A 24,902-nucleotide genomic window follows, 5' to 3' on the forward strand; every position below is an offset into this window, starting at 1 on the left:
TCTCTCTCTCCATTACTCACGTGTGGTTGGGCTGGTCAGTAAACACTGCCACAGTCAGCATACTGTTGAGGTAATGTCCTTCTATAAACATCCACAGGAACATGGCCGTCCTAGCGTACTCCATCAACACGTAGAACACCTCACACAACACAGGCTGAGGGAAGAGAGTGTATATTAGTTATATCTGGGGTATATCTGGGGTATCTGGGGTATATCTGGGGTATATCTGGGGTATCTAGGGTTAATCTGGGGTATATCTGGGTATCTGAGTTTATCGGGTATCTGGGATATATCTGGGTATATCTGGGGTATATCTGGGGTATATCTGGAGTTATCTGGGGTATATCTGGGGTATCTGGGGTATATCTGGGGTATCTGGGGTATATCTGGGGTATCTGGGGTATATCTGGGGTATATCTGGGGTATAGTAATCTGGGGTATTATCTGGGGTATATCTGGGGTATATCTGGGGTATTTGACACAATGAACGAATGATTTTGACAACACTATCGAGACATCAGGCTCCGTTTTGATCATTTGGTAATTCGTCAGACCTACCTGTGATGAAACTTATTTTGACTTGATATAGCACTTTACGTTACCTGTACCTAATCAAAGTAACATTCTACTTTTACTGAAACTTTGATTGAAACTTTGACTGAAGCTTGTATTGAACCTTTTATTAGAAACTTTACTTAAACTTTGATTGAAATTATTATTGAAACTTTGACGGAAGCTTGTATTGAAACTTTTACTGAAACTTTGATTGAAACTTTGACTGAAGCTTGTATTGAAACTTTTACTGAAACTTTGATTGAAACTTTGACTGAAGCTTGTATTGAAACTTTTACTGAAACTTTGATTGAAACTTTGACTGAAGCTTGTATTGAAACTTTTATTAGAAACTTTACTTAAACTTTGATTGAAATTATTATTGAAACTTTGACGGAAACTTTTATTGACACTTTTACTGAAACTTTTACATAACTCTTACTCAAACTACTATAAATGTTCAAAGTTTGTTTTTTCCTTTTCGTGGGGAAGGAAATGTAATCTCTGTTCCACACACTCCTTACCTCTGTGTCCCTCAGTGTGTAAAAATCTGAATTGCTTTTTCTGAATAAATTATGTTCTCAACGGGCAATATGTAGTCCTGTTTTATTCCGTTTTCTGTTATTTTTAGGAGGTTAGGTTAGGTTAGGTTAGGTTAGGTTAGGTTAGGTTAGGTTAGGTTAGGTTAGGTTAGGTTAGGTTTGGTTAGGTTAGGTTTGGTTAGGTTAGGTTTGGTTAGGTTAGGTTAGGTTGGCAATTGCATGGTTTGTGTGTGTGTGTGTGTGTGTGTGTGTGTGTGGAGGAAGAGGAAAGAAGAGGAGGAATGTAAGGGAAGTGTAGTGAAGGTGAGATGAAGTGAGATGAAGTGAGATGAAGTGAGATGAGGATAAGGGAAGTGATATGAAGTTAGGCGAAGTGACAGGTAAGATAAGGTAAGGTAAGGTGAGAGGTTAGGTTAAGTGAGATACACTTAATTAAACACAGGTGAGACACAACAGGTAAGGTGTTGACTCTTACAAAGGTCAGTCGAGGTCACCACGATACCCTTCACCCATGACCTCTCCTCTACCTCCTCTTCTCCCCTCCAACCTCTTCCTCCTCCTACTAGCTCCCTTCCTCCTCCTCCTACCCCATCTCCTCCCCACCTCCCCTCCCCCCTTAACCTCCCCACACCTCCCTACCTTTATCTTTAACCCCCTCCCCACTCCTCCTCCCTCTCCCCCTTCCCTCCCCACCTCCTCTACTCCTCCCTCTCTCTCCTAATACCCTCCTCCTCCTCCCTCCCCCCTCTACCTCCCAAACAAGCTGACTACGTTACTTCAAACACCCTCCTCAATCCTCTGTGAACTGCATCTAAAAGCCTTTGGGGGGGAGGGGGGGGAGATGGGGGGGAGTTTGGTTACCGACTGGTCAAAGGCGTGTGATTGGTTGAATGGGCTCACCAAACCTAACAGGTAAACGACACTTCAACCTTTAAACTAACCATTAACACTGGTGCTTGATCCTAATGGGGATAATGGGGGCTATTAGAACTGTGACCTATTAGAACTGTGACCTATTAGAACTGGGACCTATTAGAACTGGGACCTATTAGAACTGGGACATATTTTCCTTCCATCTTTACATTTCCCCCTCTGTCTGTCTGTCTGTCTGTCTGCCTGTCTGCCTGCCTGTCTGTCTGTCTGTCTGTCTGTCTGCCCGTCTGTCTGTCTGTCTGGTTCTGGTCGCTTTTCCGGTTCGTCTGCTGTCTGTCTGTTCGTCTGTCTGTCCGTTCGTCTGTCTGTCTGTGTCTGTCTGTTCTGTCTGTTCTGTTCGTTCGTCTGTCTGTCTGCTCGCTCGTTCGTCTGTCTGTCTGTCTGTCTGCTGTCTGTCTGTCTGTCTGTTCGTCTGTCTGTCTGTGTCTTTAATAGAGAGTTCACTGCATACAATTAAAACTTCATATAAGAAAAAAAATACTGAATACTGAACTTTATACAACAAAATACAACAACGTAACTAAATACAGGCATTAAAACTTATACATCAGAATACAAAATACAATAAAAAAACTGCTATGTAGAAATACATAAAAATACAAACAGTGGATAATTAATTTGTAAATGCAAAAATAAATAAAATAAACTCAAAACTTAAATGTAATTTTTTATTTTTTCTGATATATATATTTTTTTGTCTGTCTTGGAGAAAATCTTGAGTGTCAAGGGGAGGGGAAGGAGGTCTAGTGCTGGGGGGTAGGGAGGGTAGGGAGGGGAGAAGGGAGGGGGGAGGGGGAGAAGGGGTAAGAAGGAGGAGGATGAGGATAGGAAGGAAGAAGTGAAAGGAGGAGGACAGAGGAAGAGGAGGAAGGAAGGAAGGAAGGAAGGAGGAAAGAGGGACGGAGGAAGGGAAAGAGGACGTAGAGAAGGAAAGGAAGGAGGTAGGGAGGAAGGGGATAGGGAAGGAGTGGAGAGAAGATGTAAGGAGAAGTGAGGAGAAGGATGGAAGGAGGAAGAAGAAGGATGAGGAAGAAGGAAGAAGAGAGAGGAGAAAGAAGAGGGAGAGGGGAAGAAGAAGGAGGAGAAAAGAGGAAGAAGAAGAAGAATAAGAAGAAAGAAGAAGAAGAAGAAGAAGAAGAAGAAGAAGAAGGTGAGATAATTTAATAAAACTCTTCTCTCCATCTCGCAAATTCGTTGATTTTAGAGGATCGACGAGAGGCGAGCGTGACCCAGCACAATGGTCGGTGGTGGTGAGTGGGCCCTGGTGGGTGGGTGAGCGTGTGGGGCCTGCGGGTGGGTGAGTGGGTGGGGGTGAATTTGGTAGGGGTGGGTGGGTGGGTGGGTGGGATAATAAGGGAGAGTTAACGAGCAAGGTGAGGATTAGCTAACGAGGGAGGGAGACAGTGAGGGAGGGTGGCCCCCCCCACTCTCTCTCTCTCCTATGGGAAAATCTAATCTCACTCTAATCTATTGTATACCTGTCAATTCCGTCTCCTCCAATCAGACTCTTAGATCAACTGACCTAACGTGAATCTCCACCAATCACAAGACTCGATCACCAATGACGTGTATCGCTCCACCACCAATCACATGACTCGACCACCAATGACGTGTATCGCTCCACCAATCACCTTTCCGCTCTAACCAATCAGATTAAGGACTGTCGTTATGATAATTTGATATACATTTCAGACTTGGCGAAGATATTGTTCATTATCTCTCTCTTTCTCTCTCCACCCACCCACCCACCCCACCCACTACTGACCGTGTTATCTATGCCTGTTGACCTCTGCTCTGTCTTCCGGGTCACGTACTGGTCAATGTATAGTGTCAGCCTCACCACCAGTTGAATCATCATGGCCACGAACAAGTTGAAGTGCATCCTGGTCCTGTTGTTACGGAGTGACCTGGTGAGAGAGATAACCTGGTGAGAGAGATAACCTGGTGAGAGAGATAACCTGGTGAGAGAGATAACCTGGTGAGAGAGATAACCTGGTGAGAGAGATAACCTGGTGAGAGAGATAACCTGGTGAGAGAGAGATAACCTGGTGAGAGAGATAACCTGGTGAGAGAGGTAACCTGGTGAGAGAGATAACCTGGTGAGAGAGATAACCTGGTGAGAGAGATAACCTGGTGAGAGAGATAACCTGGTGAGAGAGATAACCTGGTGAGAGAGGTAACCTGGTGAGAGAGATAACCTGGTGAGAGAGATAACCCAGGAGAGAGATAACCTGGTGAGAGAGATAACCTGGTGAGAGATAACCTGGTGAGAGAGAGATAACCTGGTGAGAGAGATAACCTGGTGAGAGAGATAACCTGGTGATAGTGGTAGATAGTAGGGTTATGGTGGTGATATGGTGATAGTATAGTACCACACACACACACACACACACACACACACACACACACACACACACACACACACACACACACACACATACATTGAACTATATACCACAAATTGCTTTCATGTCACTAAACCTTTTATACAAATAATTTTTTTATATAATGGTCCTTTAAAGAGAGAGAGAGAGAGAGAGAGAGAGAGAGAGAGAGATATTCAAACCACGTAATTGATAGCTCTATAAAACACCATACAACAACCTACTGTGGTCATGTACCTGGGCTGATGTTTTTAGTAAAAAATAGTCATCGATTTTTGTTTTCATCTCGTAATTGGGTATAAAAACAACATGCCAATTTTTGAACAATTTTAAGGGAGGTGTAGTCAGTCTCTCTCTCTCTCTCTCTCTCTCTCTCTCTCTCTCTCTCTCTGCAGACCATTGGACAATTAGTTTACTGTGTGATAAAGTGATAAAGAGGTTTATTCATAGTCTACCATTGTCAATAAAAATACTGAGACGAAAAACAAGAACCCAAAATTAATATGGACTGATCTTGCGGGAAAAAAAACCGGTTTTTAATTTTGTTTGGGGTTTTCTCTCAATCTCTTTTATTCTCTCTATTTCTCTGTCTTTGTTTAATTCCCTTAATACTGATCTCCCTATTCGTGGGTTTGACCTCTGTATTCACGGGCCTGACCTCTGTATTCGTGGGTCTGACCTCTGTATTCACGGGCCTGACCTCTGTATTCACGGGCCTGATGCATTCACGTACTGACTCCTCATTCGCGGGCCTGACCTCTATTCACAAACCCGACCTCTATTCACGGGCCTGACCTCTCTATTCTCCACAAACCTGACCTGTCTATTCACAAACCTGACCTCTATTCACGGCCTGACCTTCATTCACGGGCCTGACCTCTATTCACGGGCTTCTATCTCCTTATTCACGGGTCTGACCCTCTATTCACAAACCTGACCTCTATTCACAAACCTGACCTCTATCTGGCCAAACCTGACCTCTCTATTCACGGCCTGACCTCCTATTCACTAGGACCTCTATTCACAAAAAAACCCTAATCTCTATTCAAACCTTGAGATCCCCATTACGGCCTGACCTCTCTATTCACGGGCCCGACCTCTATTCACGGCCTGACCTCTATTCACGGGCCTGACCTCTCTATTCACAAACCTGACCTTCTATTCACGGGCCTGACCTCTTATTCACGGGTCTGACCTTCTTCTATTCACGGGCCTGATCTCTCTTCGCTGTCCCTGTACATGAATAATAATCGTCTCCCTGGTCTAGAGATCTATCAAACACACCTTGAGTAGATGCAGACGACACTGTACCACTGGGCCCCGCTACCCCTTTGAAGACGTCGCCCCAGCTCTGTCTGAGTCAAGGTCGAGAACCTCGCTCAAGTTAGTCCTGCCAGACGCTCACCATGAATACCAAATTTTCACCAAGTAGCTACGGTTTACTACTACTACTACTACTACTACTACTACTACTACTAGCTGTTCGTTCTCCCCCTCTACCTTCCTCCCCCTACCCCTCCTACACCCCCCTCCCCCCGCCCTCTATTGTATCTCGCTCGACACCATCTCTTCCTCACGACCTGGATATAATAGGTATAGTGAGATAACTTCGTCAGGTTATTTTGATTCTTTCGTCAGGTTATGTTGATCACTTGGTCAGGTTATGTTGATCACTTCGTCAGGTTATGTTGATCACTTGGTCAGGTTATGTTGATCACTTGGTCAGGTTATGTTGATCACTTGGTCAGGTTATGTTGATCACTTGGTCATATGTTGATCACTTGGTCAGGTTATGTTGATCACTTGGTCAGGTTATGTTGATCACTTGGTCAGGTTCTCCTCCACTTATTGGCCTGTGATGTACAGTTCAGAGCTGCAGTGTAAACATCGTTGTACTTATTACTGATGTACACTGAGTCCTTGTGAAGTACAGCTGAGAGTACTCTATTATCCTTCCTTATAGTGTAGTACAGGTAGAGTACATGTACAATTTGCACATCACTGTTCATTACTGTTCAATATTACGCCATCCACTATGTTCACTGTTCATTAGTGTTCAATATTACGCCATTCACTCCACTATACACACGTTAACTAAACATGTTATGAACTCTACATGATAACATTAAACTCTATGTTATATATGTGACTATTTGTTCACATTTGTCTGTAGAAGGAGCTCTGTGAGGGAGTTGTCTCTTCAGCGGGAGGGAAGGAGAGAAGGAAGGAAGGAAGGAAGGAGGGAAGGAGGGAAGGAGGTTGGATGGGAAAGGAGGAGGAGGTTGTGAGGAAGAGAGGTGGAAGGAATGGTAGTGACGTTGGAAGGAAGGAAGGAAGGAAGGGCAACGAGAAAGAGAGACTTACACACACACACGTTCAACAAGTAAGTATAGTGACACTCCTTACACAACAGACGCACTTTTATCTGTAGGTTAAGTGGCTCGGCTGAGTGTGTCGGGTCTGTGTGTTGAAGAGCCTTACACCAGTCCTTATGCTGCTACACTCTCCACCATGTAATTTAGCTAAGTATAAATTCACTCATGCTAGTTCAATGCCTACCATTGTATGTATGTATGTATGTATGTATGTATGTATGTATGTATGTATGTAGTATGTATGTATGAGAGAGAGAGAGAGAGAGAGAGAGAGAGAGAGAGTCACTCACCTGAAGTAAGAGAATATGAGAGAGACGAGGATGGACGCCAGGGAGAGAGAGAGACCCACTGTCTCTATCACTCGGCTCACCTCAGCCACTTGTAGCTTCAACTGTCAACAATAACACGTGGTTAGTAGTGTCAACAATAACACGTGGTTAGTAGTGTGTCAACAATAACACGTGGTTAGTAGTGTGTCAACAATAACACGTGGTTAGTAGTGAGTCAACAATAACACGTGGTTAGTAGTGTGTCAACAATAACACGTGGTTAGTAGTGTGTCAACAATAACACGTGGTTAGTAGTGTGTCAACAATAACACGTGGTTAGTAGTTGTCACAATAACACGTGGTTAGTAGTGTGTCAACAATCGACAAAAACCACTGTACATTAACAAACTAACCACCCACCCCACAAGGCAGGTGGGTGAGTTAATAAGACAGCCAGGTAGGAACTCAGGTGTGTGTTAGGTGAGGTTTTAAGGAAATATATATTTTTTATCAATTAATTTTCTATTTTATTTATTTGTATTTTGGGGGGTAAATTAATTAACAGAAATGATGTTTTTATTGTTTTTTGGTAATTAAATGATTACATTTCACCTAACCTGACATAAACTAAACTAAACTAACCTAACCTGACCTGATCTAACCTTGACCTAAACTAAATTAACTAGCTAAACTAATAAACCATTACCATCACTGTATCACCATTACCACCCACCACCACCACCACTGTACCACACCACCACCACCACTCTGTACCACCACCACCACCACCCACTGTACCACCACCACCACCACCACTGTACCACCACACCACCACCACCACCACTGTACCACCACCACCCTGTACCACCACTACCACCACCACCACCACTGTAGGCCCTCGAGGGTAAGACTGGACTGTTAGTGTCTACCCTCCTCTTCGGGTCAATTGTTTAAGAGCGAGGTTGCTGCTCGAAGTATCCCTTGATGACAGGAAGACAACGAGGAAGACAACGAGGAAGACAACGAGGGAAGACAACGAGAGAGACAACGAGAAGACAACGAGGAAGACAACGAGAGACAACGAGGAGACAACTGAGAAGACGACGAGAAGACAACAGGAAGACAACGAGGAAGACAACGAAAACGACGACAAGACGACGAGGAAGACAACAGGAAGACAACAGGGAAGACAACGAGGAAGACAAGCAAGAAGACAACAGGGAGAAGACAACGAAGGGAAGACAGCAAGGGGAAGACAAGGAAGACAACGAGAAGACAACGAGGAAGACAACGGGGAAGACAACGAGAGAAGACGACGAGGAAGAACCAGCAAGGGAAGACAACGAGAAGACAACAAGAGAGAACAACGAGGAAGACAACGAGAAGACAACAGGGAAGACAATGAAAGACAACAGGGAAGACAACGATTACGACAAGATGAATTCCTCCCCTGAATCAAAATTGTCTTTTCTGTACACTAAAACTTTTTCCGTAAACCCTTGTAAATCCTGGTAAATCCTTCACTTAGGAAAGGATTTATAGAGTTTATGGAGATAAAGATTCATAGTGTGTGTGTTGTGGATTACTTGAGGGTTTATAGGTGAGTTAAGGAGACAGTTGTGTGTATTATGTAGCGAAGTGATGTATTAAGGCCAGTTTATTTTAGGGGTATACATACATACATACATACATACATACATACATACATACATACATACATACATACATACCCACCCAATCCAGTAAGATGATCGACTTACAAACACAAAATGACGACAGGCATCTATACACACCAAGACATACACACACCAAGACATACACACACACCAAGACATACACACACCAAGACATACACACCAAGACATACACACACACCAAGACATACACATAGGATTACACACACCAGGACATGCACACAGGACTACGCACGCACACACACCGGACATGCACGCACCAGGACATGCACACCAGACATGCCACGACTCCAGGATACCACCCACCAGACATACGGCACCACCCGAAACCAGACCACCCAGGACTACACACACACCAAGACATACACACACCAAGACATGCACACACCAGGACATACACGCACACCAGGACATACACACACCAGGACATGCACGCACACCAGGACGTACACACCAGGACGCGCACACGCAAGGATACACAGACATCCACACCGAGGACTACACACACCAGGACATACACACACACGGACATACACACACCAGGACATTACACACCAGGACATACACACACAAGACATGCACACATACGACATGCACACACACCGGACAGCCACACCAGGACACACACCATGGGACATGCCACACACCAGGACACGCACCAGGACATACACACACCAGGACATACACACACAGGACATGCCCACACCAGGACATGCCACACACTCGGACATACACACACGCAGGACATGCACACACACAGGACATACACACCAGGACATACACACACACCAGGACATGCACCAAGGACATGCACACACACCAGGACATGCACACACACCCAGGACATACACACCAGGACATGCACACGCAGGACATGCACACACCAGGACATGCACACACGCAGGACATGCCCACACCAGGACATGCACCACACCAGGACATGCCGCACACCCAGGACATACACACACACAAGGACATGCACACCAGGACATGCACACCACCAGGACATGCACACACCAGGACATACACACACGCAGGACATCACACAGGACATACGCACACCAGGACATGCGCACCAGGACATGCACGCAAGACAGTACACACACAGGGACATACACACACACCAGGACATACACACGCACCAGGACATGCACACCAGGACATGCCGCACACCGCGGACAGCGCACGCCAGGACATGCACACGCAGGACATACACGCACCAGGACATACACACACGCCGGACGCACGCAAGGACGTACGCACCAGGACATGCCACGCCAGGGACATGCCACACACCAGGACATGCACACACCAGGACATACACACACACCACGGGACATGCACACACCAGGACATGCACACACCAGGACCGCGTGCGCACGCAGGACATACGCACGCACGCCAGGACATGCGCACGCGGGACGTCACCACGCCGGACTGCACACCAGGGACATGCACCACACCAGGACATGCACACCAGGATGTGCACACACGCAGGACATGCACGCCGGGACATACACACACCGGGGTTATGCACACACCAGGACGTACACACGCACCAGGACATGCACGCAGGACATGCACACACTGGGACATGCACACCAGGACATGCACACACCCAGGACATGCACACACACCAAGACATACACGCACGCCGGACATGCACGCACACCGGACATACACACACACCAGGACATACACGCAAGGACATACCACACGCCAGGACATACGCACACACCAGGACATGCACGCACGCCAGGACATGCACGCAGGACATGCACGCACCAGGACATCGCACACGCCAGGACGTACACACGCACCAGGACGCACACGCCAGGACATGCACACACACGCAGGACATGCCGCACCAAGACATGCCCGCACGCAGGACGTACACACCAAGACATGCACGCACCAGGACATGCACACGCAGGACATGCACACACCAGGACATGCCGCACGCCAGGACATGCACACACGCCAGGACATGCACACGCCAGGACATGCACACGCACCAGGACATGCACGCAGGACATGCACGCACCAGGACATGCCGCGCACGCAGGACATACACGCAGGACATACACTGCACCAGGACATGCACACGCCAGGACGTACACGCACCAGGACATGCACGCACCGGGACATTACGCGCAGGACGTACTTCGCATAAGGACATGCCGCACGCACCAGGACATGCCCACGCCAGGACATGCGCACCACCCAGGACATGCACGCACACCAGGACATGCACACGCAGGACGTGCACACGCATGGGACATGCCGCACGCCAGGACGTGCCGCGCACGCCGGGACGTACACACCGCCAGGGACGTACACGCCAGGACGTACGCACGCCGGACGTACCACGCAGACATGCACGCACACGCAGGACGTACACACACGCCAGGACATGCACGCCAGGACATGCACACACACCAGGACATGCACACACCACCAGGACGTATCACACGCTGGACATGCACGCACGCAGGACATGCACGCACCAGGACATGCCGCACGCCAGGACATGCACGCACGCCAGGACATGCACGCACGCCAGGACATGCACACACTGGGACGTGCACGCACGCAGGACATGCACGCAGGACATGCGCACCAGGACGTGCGCACGCCAGGACGTACGCACGCACCGGGACATACGCACACAAGACATGCACCGCCAGGACATGCGCACACCAGGACATACCGCACGCCAGGACATGCACACGCACCAGGACATGCACGCACGCAGGACATACGCACACCGGACGTCGCACGCACGCCAGGTTGCACGCACGCAGGACGTGCACGCACGCCAGGGACATGCGCACGCAGGACGTACACCACGCCGGGACATGCACACCACCAGGACATGCACGCACCAGGACATGCACGCGCCGGGACATGCCGCAGGACGTCACGCACGCCAGGACGTGCACTGGGACGTGCACGCACGCAAGGACCTACGCACGCAGGACGTACGCACGCCGGGACATACGCACGCCGACGTACACACGCACCAGGACATGCACACGCAGGACGTACGCACACCGGACATGCACCGCCAGGACATGCCACGCAGGACATACGCACACGCAGGACGTACGCACACCAGGACATGCACGCACACAGGACGTGCGCACGCCAGGACGTACGCACGCACCAGGACATGCACGCCAGGACGTGCACCGGACATGCACACCGCGCCGGACATGCCGCACCGCCAGGACATGCACACACCAGGACGTACGCACGCAGGACATGCGCACGCCAGGACAGTGCCGCACACCAGGACGTATGCACACGCAGGACGTACGCACGCCAGGACATGCACGCACGCAGGACATGCGCACGCGGGACGTGCACGCCGGACATACACGCACCAGGACATGCACACACCAGGACATACACGCACCAGGACATGCACACGCCAGGACATACGCACACACCAAGGACATACCCACACACACCAGGACATGCCACACACCAGGACATGCACACACACCAGGACTATGCCCACACGCAAGACATGCACACACCAGGACATACACACACAGACATGCACACACACCAAGACATGCACACACACCAGGACATGCACACACCAGGACATGCACACACACACCAGGACATGCACACACACCAGGACATGCACACACCAGTTTGTATGCACACCAGGACATACACACACCAGGACATGCACACACCCAGGACATGCACACACACACCAGGACATGCACACACACACACCAGGACATGCACACACACCAAGGACATGCACACACACACACCAGGATGTGCACACACACACCAAGAGACATGCACACACCAGGACATGACACACACCAGCAGGACATGCACACACACACCAGGACATGCACACACACCAGGACATACACTGCACCAGGACATACACACACACAGGACATGCCACGCACCAGGACATGCCGCACGCACCAGGACATGCACGCAGGACAGTGCGCACGCAGGACGTACACACGCACCAGGACATGCACACCACGGACATACACACGCAGGACACATGCACACGCAGGACGCACACGCACAGGACATGCACGCACCAGGACGTACGCACGCACCGGACATGCACGCACCAGGACATACGCACCAGGACATACGCACGCCAGGACATGCACACGCACCAGGACATGCACGCGCACCAGGACATGCGCAGGACGCGCGCCGGACATGCCACACACGCGGGACATGGCACACACCAGGACATGCACACCAGGACATGCGCGCACCGGACATGCCGCACGCCAGGACACCGCACTGGGACTGCACGCACGCCAGGACAGCACACGCACGCCAGACATGCCCGCACGCAGGACATGCACGCACGCCAGGACATGCACGCACGCTGGGGACATACGCACCAGGACGTACACGCGCCAGGACGTCGCACGCCAGGACGTATGCGCACCAGGACATACGCACGCCAGGACGTACACGCACGCCAGGACGACACACGCAGGACATGCGCACACGCAGGACATACACGCAGGCGTCCACGCACGCAGGACCATGCACACCAGGACATACGCAGGACATGCACACACGCAGGACGTACACGCACGCCAGGACAGCCACCCAGGACATGCGCACACGCAGGACATGCGCACGCCAGGACGTACGCACGCAGGACGTACGCAGGACATGCACGCAGGACATGCCCGCGCACGCAGGACATACGCACGCGCCAGGGACATGCACACTGGGACATACGCACGCCAGGACGTGCACGCACCAGGACATACGCACACCGGGACGTACGCACGCAGGGACGCACACGCAGGACATACACGCACGCCAGGACATGCACGCAGGACAATACGCACGCGCCAGGACATGCGCACGCCGGGACATCCACGCACGCCAGGACACATGCACACGCAGGACATACACACTGCACCAGGACATACACGCACCAGGACATACACGCACGCAGGACATGCACACCGGACATGCACGCCAGGACATGCGCACCAGGACATACACACGCCGGGACATACGCACGCAGGACATGCACGCACCAGGACATGCACACCCCAGGGACATGCGCACACGCCAGGACGTACGCACGCCAGGACATGCACGCCAGGACATACACACAGGACATGCCTGCGCCAGGACATACCTGCACGCAGGACAGTGCGCACGCACCGGGACATGCAGCGCACACCGGACGTGCACGCACGCCGGACGTACACACGCCAGGACCTGCACACGCGCGGGACATGCACGCACCAGGACATGCACACGCCAGGACATGCACACGCATGGGACATACGCACACGCCAGGACATGCACGCATGGGACATGCACACACGCCAGGGCATACACACACACCCAGGACAGCCACACACCCAGGACATGCACACACAGGACATGCCCACACACACCAAGGACATGCACACACACCAAGACATACACACACCAGACATGCACACACCAGGACATGCACACACCAGGACATGCACACGCAAGGACATACACACACCAGGACATGCCACAGCAAGACACACACACACACCAAGGACATGCACACACCAGGACATACACACCAAGGACATACACACACACCAGACATGCACACACATAGGACATGCACACCAGGACATGCACACACACACACCAGGACATACACACACCAGGACATGCACACACCAGGACATGCACACACACCGGACAGCCACACACACACCAAGACATGCCACACACACCCAGGACATATGCGCACAGGACATGCACACACACGCACCAGGACATACACACGCACCAGGACATACACACAACAGGACATCCACACACCAGGACATGCCCGCACATAGGACATGCACACACACCAGGACATACACACACACCAAGACTATGCACACCAGGACATGCACACACACCAGGACATACACACCAGGACATGCACACACACCAGGACATGCACACACGCAGGACATGCACACCAGGACATGCCACACACACCAGGACATGCACACACACACCAGGACATACACACACACCAGGACATACACACACCAGGACATGCACACCAGGACATGCACACACAGGGACATGCACACAAGGACATGCACACCAGGACATGCACACGCACCAGGACTTGCACCAGGACATGCACACACACCAGGACATGCCACCAGGACATGCACACACGCCAGGACATGCACACCAGGACATGCACACGCACCAGGACATGCACACACACCAGGACATGCACACGCCAGGACGTGCCCGCACCAGGACATGCACACACAGGACGTGCCGCACGCAGGACGTACACACACGCAGGACATACACACATGGGACATACGCACACCCGGGACATCACACACCAGGACATGCACACACACCGGACATACCACACACCAGGACATGCACACACCAAGACATCCACACACGCACCAAGACATACACACCAGGACATCACACACACCAGGACATACACACACCAAGACATACACACCGGACATGCACACACCAAGACATGCACACACCAGGACATCACACACACCAAGACATGTACACACACCAGGACATGCACACACCAGGACATGCACACACCAGGACATGCACGCATAGGACATGCACACGCAGGATGCACACACACCAGGACATACACACACCAGGACATACACACACACCGGGACATGCACACACCAGGACATGCACGCACCAGGACATGCACACACGCCAGGACATGCACACACGCAGGACATGCACGCCGGGACATGCACCCACGCCAGGACATACGCACGCAGGACGTGCACACACACCAGGACATGCACGCACACGCCAGGACATACGCACGCCAGGACACACACACCAGGACATGCACACACAGGACATACACACACACCCAAGACATACACACACAGGACATACACACACACCAAGGACATACACACAGAGACATGCACACACACCAGGACATGCACACACAGGACATCACACACACACCAGGACATACACACACATAGGACATACACACACTAAGGACATACACACACCAAGACATACACACACACACCAAGACAGCACACACAAGGACATACACACACACCAAGACATGCACACACCAAGGACATACACACACCAAGACATACACACACCAGGACATACACACACCAGACATGCACACACACACCAGGACACACACACACACCAAGAGACATGCACACACACAGAGACATGCACACACACACCAAGACATACACACACAGACATGCACACACACCAGGACATGCACACACACACCAGGACATGCACACCAGGACATGCACACACGCCAGAGACATGCACACGCAGGTGTACACCTGCACGGACATGCACACGCAAGAGACAACCGCACTGCAGACAGCCACACGCAAGACATACACACGCCAGGACATACACACGCAGGACATCCCGCGCACCAGGACATACGCACGCCAGGACATGCCACCAGGACATACACACGCAGGACGTCGCACCAGGACATGCACACATAAGAACATACACACATACCAGACATGCACACACACCAAGACAGCACACACACACCAAGACATCACACACCAAGAACATCACACACACCAAGACATACACACACCAGCATACACACATAGACATGCACACACACCAAGACATGCACACACCAAACGACATACACACACACCAGGACATACACACCGACATACACACACCAAGACATACACACACACCAAGACATACACACACCAGACATACACACACCAAAACATACACACCTGTGATATAATGCGGCCGTTATATAAATGTGTTTTCTGAAATTCAATATTGGAATCTCCGAGGTGGGTGGGTGAGTGGTGAGTGGAGATGAGTGGGTGGAGATGGAGTGGAGGGTGAGGGGAGTTCGATGCCGACAGAACAGGGGTAGTGTATCTCATTAAATTGTATTTTTCTGTTTTATTCATTTTAGTATTAGTATTTATTTATTTATTTATTTATTTATTTATTTATTATTCATTCTCTTCTATTTTTGTCTTTTATATTTTTTCTTTTCCTTTTATTTATTTGTCTTGAAATATTTTATTTTATTTTATATTTTTATTTATTTTTGTCTGTCCTTCCGGGGTATGTAATGGTCTCGCCACACACACGCACGCACACACACACACACACACACACGCACACACACACACACACACTTCTAACAGTCGTATTAGTCGCACCTTCCGCTTGGTGGCAGATACTCGCGGATGTGAACCGGGGTGCGCTCAGGACAGGAATGACCTCTGTGTCCGCCTCAGCCGCCAGTTAAAGTCATTAAGAACGGCAATGGTATAACTATATAATTATAACTTCATCAGCGTCAAGAGTCACGTGCAGAAGATCACCGAGAGTCGTCAAGAGTCATGTGAAAGTCTTCCATTCACAAAACAAAACAAAATAATAAAATTTTAAAAAAAAGTATTACTTTCGCACGTTAATAATTTGCTAACTAGTTTCACACCTCTCCTGTCTCCTCTCTCCCTCCTTCCTCTCTCTCTCTCCTTCATCCTCTATTTGGCTTATTTTCTCTGAACTTTCTCAACACTTTCCTTTGGAAATTTCTTTTTCCTTCATTTCTTTTTCTTTCTTTCCTCATTTTTTTCACTGGCAGTTTTTTTTTTGTTTTTTGTTGATTCTACTTTCTAGTTTTTCCCGTCTAATTTAATGCCATAACTAAAAGAATAACCTAACCAACCTAACCAACCTAGCCTGGCCTGGCCTGGCCTAACCTAACCTAGCCTTCAATGGATGGTTCAACCATCATTAGTTCAAAGCCTCGATGACCTCGGCCTCAGGAGGCAGGGTAAGAATCGTGAGCAATACGTGTACTTTACAACACCGTGTTTATCTTGGTAGTTACAGTAGTTTCGGCCCTGTCAATGTGGGCAGGTATTAGAAGTATGTGGTGACTGGGAGTAGGTTTTTTTGTTAGGAACACAGGCAGGCAGGCAGGCAGACGGACACACGGGCAGACAGGCAGACAGGCACACAGACGAGAGACACACAGGCAGACAAACGAACGAACACGCAGACACGCGAACAGACACGCAGATGGCTGTTTTCTGGCAAGATTCACCTTCAATACATGAGGTTGCTGGACACACACGCCCCACACACACAACACCCACACACACACACACACACACACACACACACACACACACCCACACACACACCCACCACACCCACCACCCACACACACACACCACAGAGACGACAGAGGTGCCACAGGTTAATGGACTGAGTGAGAACAGTATTTAGAAAAATAAAACACAAATGAGTATTTAAGCCTGGTGTGCTAAAAGTGTCATCATGCTCAGGGTTGGTGGACAAAGGTGGGTGTGCTCAAGGGTCAGTCATCGTACTCAAAGGGGTTAGGTTATAAGCAGTAAAGTTTAAGTTATTTATAGGGTGAGATATTGTACTCAAGGGTTAGTCATCGTACTCAAGTGTTGTTATCGTACTAAAGGGGTTAGAGTTAGTCGTATTATAGTGGTCAGGTCATCGTACTCAGGGTATGTCATCGTATTCAAGGGGTTAAGTCATCGTACTCGGGGGTTAAGGTATCGTTACTGGGTCTGGTCATCGTACTCAGGGGTAATCGTCATTGTTCATGGGTTAGAATCATCGTATTCATGGGTTGGGTTATCGTACTCTGGGGGTCAGGTCATCGTACTCATGGGTTAGTTATGTATTAAAGGGGTTAAGTCATCGTACTATGGGGTTAGGTCATCGTTGCTCAAGGTCAAGTCATCGTACTCAAGGGTTAAGTCATCGTACTCAAAGTCTAGGTCATCGTACTCCAAGGGGTCAGGTCATCGTACTCAAGGTCAAGTCAGTCGTACTCAAGGGGTTAGGTCATCGTACTCAGGGGTCAGGTCATCGTACTCAAGGGTCAAATCATCGTACTCAAGGGTTCAAGTCATCGTACTAAGGGGTAAGTTCATCGTACTCAGGGTTTAGTCATCGTACTAGGGTCAAGTCATCGTACTCAAGGGGTTAGTTATCGTACTCAAGGGGTCAAGTCATCGTACTCAAGGGGTCAATTTTAATTTATTTTCATCTCAATCATAAGACGCATTTTAAATTTATTCTTAAAATATGTTAATTTTTTCTTGTTTTTATCATTTTCTTTTTGTTCTGTTTATTCTCTCTCGTTATTCTTATTTTTATCACCTGCTTCTATCTCTCTCTCTCTGTCCTTCTTTATCGTCTATTGCCTTTCTAATCATTTATTGCCCATTCTTTCCTCTTACATCCCTTTTCTTCCACACACCCCACACACACACCCACACACACACACACACACACACACACACACACACACACACACACACACACACACACACACACACACACACACACTAAACCATTCTCTCAGATGTTCAGTAAACTCATAACAGCGACACCAACCCCCTCAGGCAGCCTCGTGTTTGTCCAGGGATTGACTCAACCTGCGACCTGGACTAACACACTGACTAACCTAACCTAACCTAACCTAACCTAACCTAACCAGCAAATATCTCTCTCTCTCTCTCTCTCTCTCTCTCTCTCTCTCTCTACTCTAGCACCAATATATCAGTAGTGACAGTCAAATACCATTATATATATATATTACATAAGTTAATATATTCATGTGGGTAGACGAATATATCATAATATAATTGTCTTCCTCGCGTCTAATATTACACCTGACAGTCATGGCTCTCTGGCTCGTCTGTCACCTGACAGTCATGGCTCTCTGAAAGCAGGCGTCTAATATCACACCTGACAGTGATGGCTCTCTGGCTCGCGTCTAATATCACACCTGACAGTCATGGCTCTCTGGCTCCGCGTCTAATATTACACCTGACAGTCATGGCTCTCTGGCTCGCGTCTAATATTACACCTGACAGTCATGGCTCTCTGGCTCGCGTCTAATATTACACCTGACAGTCATGGCTCTCTGCCGTCTAATATTACACCGGCAGTCATGGCTCTCTGGCTCGCGTCTAATATCACACCTGACAGTAATGGCTCTCTGGCTCGCGTCTAATATCACACCTGACAGTAATGGCTCTCTGGCTCGCGTCTAATATCACACCTGGCAGTATGGCTCCTGGCTCGCGTCTAATGTACACCTGGCAGTCATGGCTCTCTGGTCAATATCACACCTGACAGTAATGGCTCTGGCTCGCGTCTAATATTACACCTGACAGTCATGGCTCTCTGGCTCGCGTCTAATATCACGCTGGCCAGTAGTAGCCTCTGGCTCGTCCTATATCACACCTGACAGTAATGGCTCTCTGGCTCGCGTCTAATATCACATCTGCAGTCGCTTTGCCGTGTCTTATTACACCTGGACAGTCATGGCTCTCTGGCTCGCGTCTAATATCACACACCTGACAGTCATGGCTCTCTGGCTCGCGTCTAATATCACACCTGACAGTCATGGCTCTCTGGCTCGCGTCTAATGTCACACCTGACAGTCATGGCTCTCTGGCTCGTGTCCAATATTACACCCTGACAGTCATGGCTCTCTGGCTCGCGTCTAATATCACACCTGACAGTCATGGCTCTCTGGCTCGCGTCTAATATTACACCTGACAGTCATGGCTCTCTGGCTCGCGTCTCAATATCACACCCTGACAGTCATGGCTCTCTGGCTCACGTCTAATATCACACCTGACAGTAATGGCTCTCTGGCTCGTCTAATATCACACCTGACAGTCATGATATCGGCTCGCGTCTAATATTACACTTGACGGTGGCTTTGGCTCGCGTCTAATATCACACCTGACAGTCATGGAATATGTGGCTCGAGTCTAATATTTACCTGGCAGTCGCGTATCCGCGTCTAATATTACCTGACAGTATGGCTCTCTGGTCGCGTCTAATATTACACCTGACAGTCATGGCTCTCTGGCTCGCGTCTAATATCACACCTGACAGTTATGGCTCTCTGGTCAAGGCGTCCACAATATTACACCTGACAGTCATGGCTCTCTGGCTCGCGTCTAATATCACCTGACAGTCATGGCTCTCTGGCTCGTCATATCACACCTGACAGTCATGGCTCTCTGGCTCGAGTTTTTTTGGGTTGGTTTGGTGGTCTAATGTACACCCGACAGTCATGGCTCTCTGGCTCGCGTCTAATATCACACCTGAGTAGCTCTCTGGCTCGCGTCTAATATCACACCTGACAGTAATGGCTCTCTGGCTCGCGTCTAATATCACACCTGACAGTAATGAAATCTCTGGCTCGCGTCTAATATCACACCTGACAGTAATGGTCTGGCTCGCGTCAATATCACACCTGACAGTACTGGTTGGGTTTTGGTTGGCTCTCTGGCTCGCGTCTAATATCACACCTGACAGTAATGGCTCTGGCTCGCGTCTAATATCACACCTGACAGTAATGGCTCTTGGCTGCGTCTAATATCCACCTGACGTCATGGCTCTCTGGCTCGCGTCTAATATCACTGACAGTAATGGCTCTGGCTGCGTCTAATATCACACCTGACAGTAATGGCTCTCTGGCTCGCGTCTAATATCACACCTGACAGTAATGGCTCTCTGGCTCGCGTCTAATATCACACCTGCAGTATGGCTCTCTGGCTCGCGTCTACATCATCAAATTGAACTTTAATTTAATCTTATAAATTAATATAATATAATAATTTTGTCTGTTTTTAAAATTTATGAAGAGAAAATGTTCAGTGTGTTTGGGGTAAATTGTGTAGTGTCTGTCTGTGAGTGTCTGTCTGTGAGTGTCTGTCTGTGAGTGTGTCTGTCTGTAGTGTCTGTCTGTGAGTGTCTGTCTGTGAGGTGTCTGTCTGTCTGTGAGTGTCTGTCTGTGAGTGTCTGTCTGTAGTGTCTGTCTGTGAGTGTCTGTCTGTGAGTGTCTGTCTGTGAGTGTCTGTTGAGTGTCTGTCTGTGAGTGTCTGTTGTGAGTGTCTGTGAGTGTCTGTCTGTGAGTGTCTATCAGTGTTGTCATAAGTTACTAAAGACTCACTGAGACTCCACCACAGACTCACTCAGACTCACCGAGACTCACAGAGCTCACTAAGACCTCACCAGGCTCACTAGACTCACTAAGACTCACCCAGACTCACCCAGACTCACCGAGACTTACCCAGACTCACCCAGACTCACCCAGACTCACCCCAGACTCACCCAGACTCACCCAGACTCACTAGAACACTAAGACTCACCCAGACTCACTAAGACTCACCGAGACTCAAATAACAACAAAAGACTCATGGTTATAATCCTACTCGTCTCTATTTATATTTAACAACAGAGAAAAAGTCATGAGATTATCATAAAAATTTAACCTTGAAATTAAATAGAAATCAAGTCAACTATTTTTAACACGTGAAAAAAAAAATAGAGATTCCATTTATATCTTTTTTTCATCAGTTAATTAAAGGTAAATCACAGGTGTTTAATTTAGTTTTTTTTGGAGAGAAGGAAAGTTAGCACAAACCAAGATTCAATTTTTTTTTTATTTTTTTTTCTCAATTGTTGCAGTGAATATATAAAAACAACCAATGGAGTTTGTTTGACTGTAAACACGAAGAGGGAAGAAACAAAGCAATAATTATAATGGAAGAAGCAAATATAACATAGTGTAGTGAAAAATACCTTGTGTTTGTGAGGCTAAGCTGAAAACTGTGAGGTTAAGCTTAAAACTGTGTGGCGAGGCTGAAAACTGTGTCATTTTTCATCTCTTATTAACAAAAACAAAACTAACAAATTAAACAAAAGATATATAAGCTGGGATTTTTATTTAACAAGTTTTGACGATCAAGGTAAATTTTGTGGGTTGGTTAGGTTGGGTTAGGTTAAGTTACGGGAGGTTAGGGGTAGGTTAGGGTAGGTTAGGTTAGGAGTAAGTTAAGGTTATCAGTTTGTTTACGGGAGGTTAGGGTAGGTTAGGGTAGGAGGTAGGTTAGGTTAGGTTACGGTAGGTTAGGTTAGGTTGGGATTGGGTTAGGGGTAGGGTAGGTTGGGCTAGGTTACAGTAGGTTAGGGTAGGGTAAGTTAGGCTGGGTTACGGTGGGTTGGGAGTTGGAGTTAGGGTAGGGTAAATGTTTCTTCACCTGGTTTATGAATACTGGGGCGGTAGTCAGTATATTGTTTGGCTTGTAGTATACTGCTGAGGTGAAGCTTATGTAATATGTCTTAATTATCTGGAGGTGTGGGTGGCAGTGATGAATGTTGGGGTGGGGGTTTTGGGGTGGAAAGGTGGTAATGTGTGGTGGTGTGGTGTTGGGTTGAGGGTGTGTGAATTGAGTGGGTGAAGAGTGTGGGGTGAAGGTTAAGTTGGGTTAGAAAACCCGTTCTCCTTAACTGAGCATCCTCACCTGTCCCAACACTCACCTTCCCCCCTCCTTCCTTTCCCCTCCCTGCCTCCCCCTTCACCCAGCCTCACCTGTCCCAACACTCACCTTCCCCCTCCTTCACCTACCCCTCCTTCACCCCAGCCTCACCTGTCCCAACACTCTGCCCCCCTCACCTTCACCTCCCCCTCCCCTGCCCCCCTTCACCCCAGCCCTCACCTGTCCCAACACTCACCTGGGCATCCTCCTTAGACTTGGCATAGAGTTTATCCATAAGTATCCTGATCTCGGGTATAAGACAGGTGGTGTAGTTGGTCCAGCCTCCCGTGTACACCTCACCTGGCGTCCGGCCCTCCCAATACCCCCGGCATTGCAGTGACGCTCAGCAACTTCTGCAGGTGAGAGAGAGAAGGTGACAAGGGGAGTAATTAATGAGAGGTGTGTGTGTGTGTGTGTGTGTGTGTGTGTGTGTTTTTGTGTTGTGTGTGTGTGTGTGTGTGTTGTGTGTGTTGTATGTGTATGTCTCCTTCCTAACACCATTGCTCCTCCATATAGCTGTAGAAATCAAGTGTTTGGTTAAGACATGGTAGAGTTTTTTTTTTTTTTTTTTCTCTCTCTGAATCACTGTTATAGATAAACACACAATAGATGTCTGGTTTTGTGGGAGATGGTAATGAATGAAATATTTAAACAAATACAGAAACAACAAACAACAAACACAAACAACAAACACAAACAACAAACACAAACAACAAACACAAACAACAAACACAAACAATAAAACATCAACAGTAACAACCGACGTCAACATAATTTACTTTTAAATATTCTAAATATCTTTAAATATTTCCAAAGGGTCATAAATTAACACTAATAACTCGAATATTTAAACTGTGGACGTAGACTCAGCTGGGATGCGAACTAGAATATCTTAGAATAGCCGGACGAGTGTTATAAACCACTCTGCCACCTGGCTATGATCAACGCTTTACCTCACCTTCTCCCCCCTCCCCCACCTTCTTCCCCTCCTCCCTCCTCCCCCACCTTCTTCCCTCCTCCCCTACCCCTCCTCCCTTTCCTCCCCCCTCCCTCCTTCTTCCCTCCTTTCTTCCTCTCCCCCTTTTTTTTTTCTCCTTCTTCTTCTCCCCGTTCCTCCTCCCCTCCTTCTTCCCTCCCCTCCTCACCCCTCCTTCCTTACCTCCTCCTGTCCTCCAACCCCTTTCCTCCCACCCCTCCGTCACCTCCCCCCCCCTCACAGGTGTACCACGTCAATAAGACTCATAAACAGGTCTTATCGGTGCTGAATTTGACCTTTGTTGTTGTTGGTAAGGCTGGATAATGCTTTCTCCACCTTTTACCACCAAAACACCTGAGAAATTACCGGCAGTCACCTGTGTTTTTAACGTTTCTTAATTACTGTATCACCTTTCCACCTCCTTGTTACTGTGTAGGGAAGAGGGTCGTCATATGCTGTTGGTCGTTCATACTGGCACTGTCGTCGTTCATACTGGCACTGTCGTCGTTCATACTGGCTTCGTCGTTCATACTGGCACTGTCGTCGTTCATACTGGCTTTTTTGTTCATCTGGCACTGTCGTTATGGTGTGTAGGTAAGAGCAGGTAGCAGGGGCGTGATGGTGTGTGTTGACGGTAACTCAACGTGTGATGTGGGAGGAGGCGCCTGTGTCTCTCTTGTGTTCAACGCCATCCACTCTGACCTCCTGACCTTTATGTGACCCAGTTTGGCCTTTGAGCTTTTCTGAGCTCTGTGACCCATCT

General features: G+C 48.8%; 1 protein-coding gene across 1 annotated transcript in view; it reads right to left on the minus strand.

Moving 5' to 3' along the window:
• Positions 1-24,690, minus strand: part of LOC121855884 (PDF receptor-like) — a 43,149-nt gene extending 18,459 nt beyond the window's left edge. The window contains exons 1-5 of the mRNA XM_042351053.1: positions 24,612-24,690; positions 23,360-23,505; positions 7,077-7,177; positions 3,793-3,934; positions 21-154 (exon numbers count right to left, since the gene is read on the minus strand). Of these exons, the coding sequence (XP_042206987.1) occupies positions 21-154; positions 3,793-3,934; positions 7,077-7,177; positions 23,360-23,505; positions 24,612-24,690 (602 nt within the window). The remainder of the gene's footprint in view (positions 1-20; positions 155-3,792; positions 3,935-7,076; positions 7,178-23,359; positions 23,506-24,611) is intronic.
• Between the last annotated feature and the right edge of the window lie 212 nt (positions 24,691-24,902).

Source organism: Homarus americanus, unplaced genomic scaffold (genome assembly GCF_018991925.1).
Source record: "Homarus americanus isolate GMGI-L3 unplaced genomic scaffold, GMGI_Hamer_2.0 scaffold14873, whole genome shotgun sequence".
Classification (NCBI taxonomy): Eukaryota; Metazoa; Arthropoda; class Malacostraca; order Decapoda; family Nephropidae; genus Homarus; species Homarus americanus.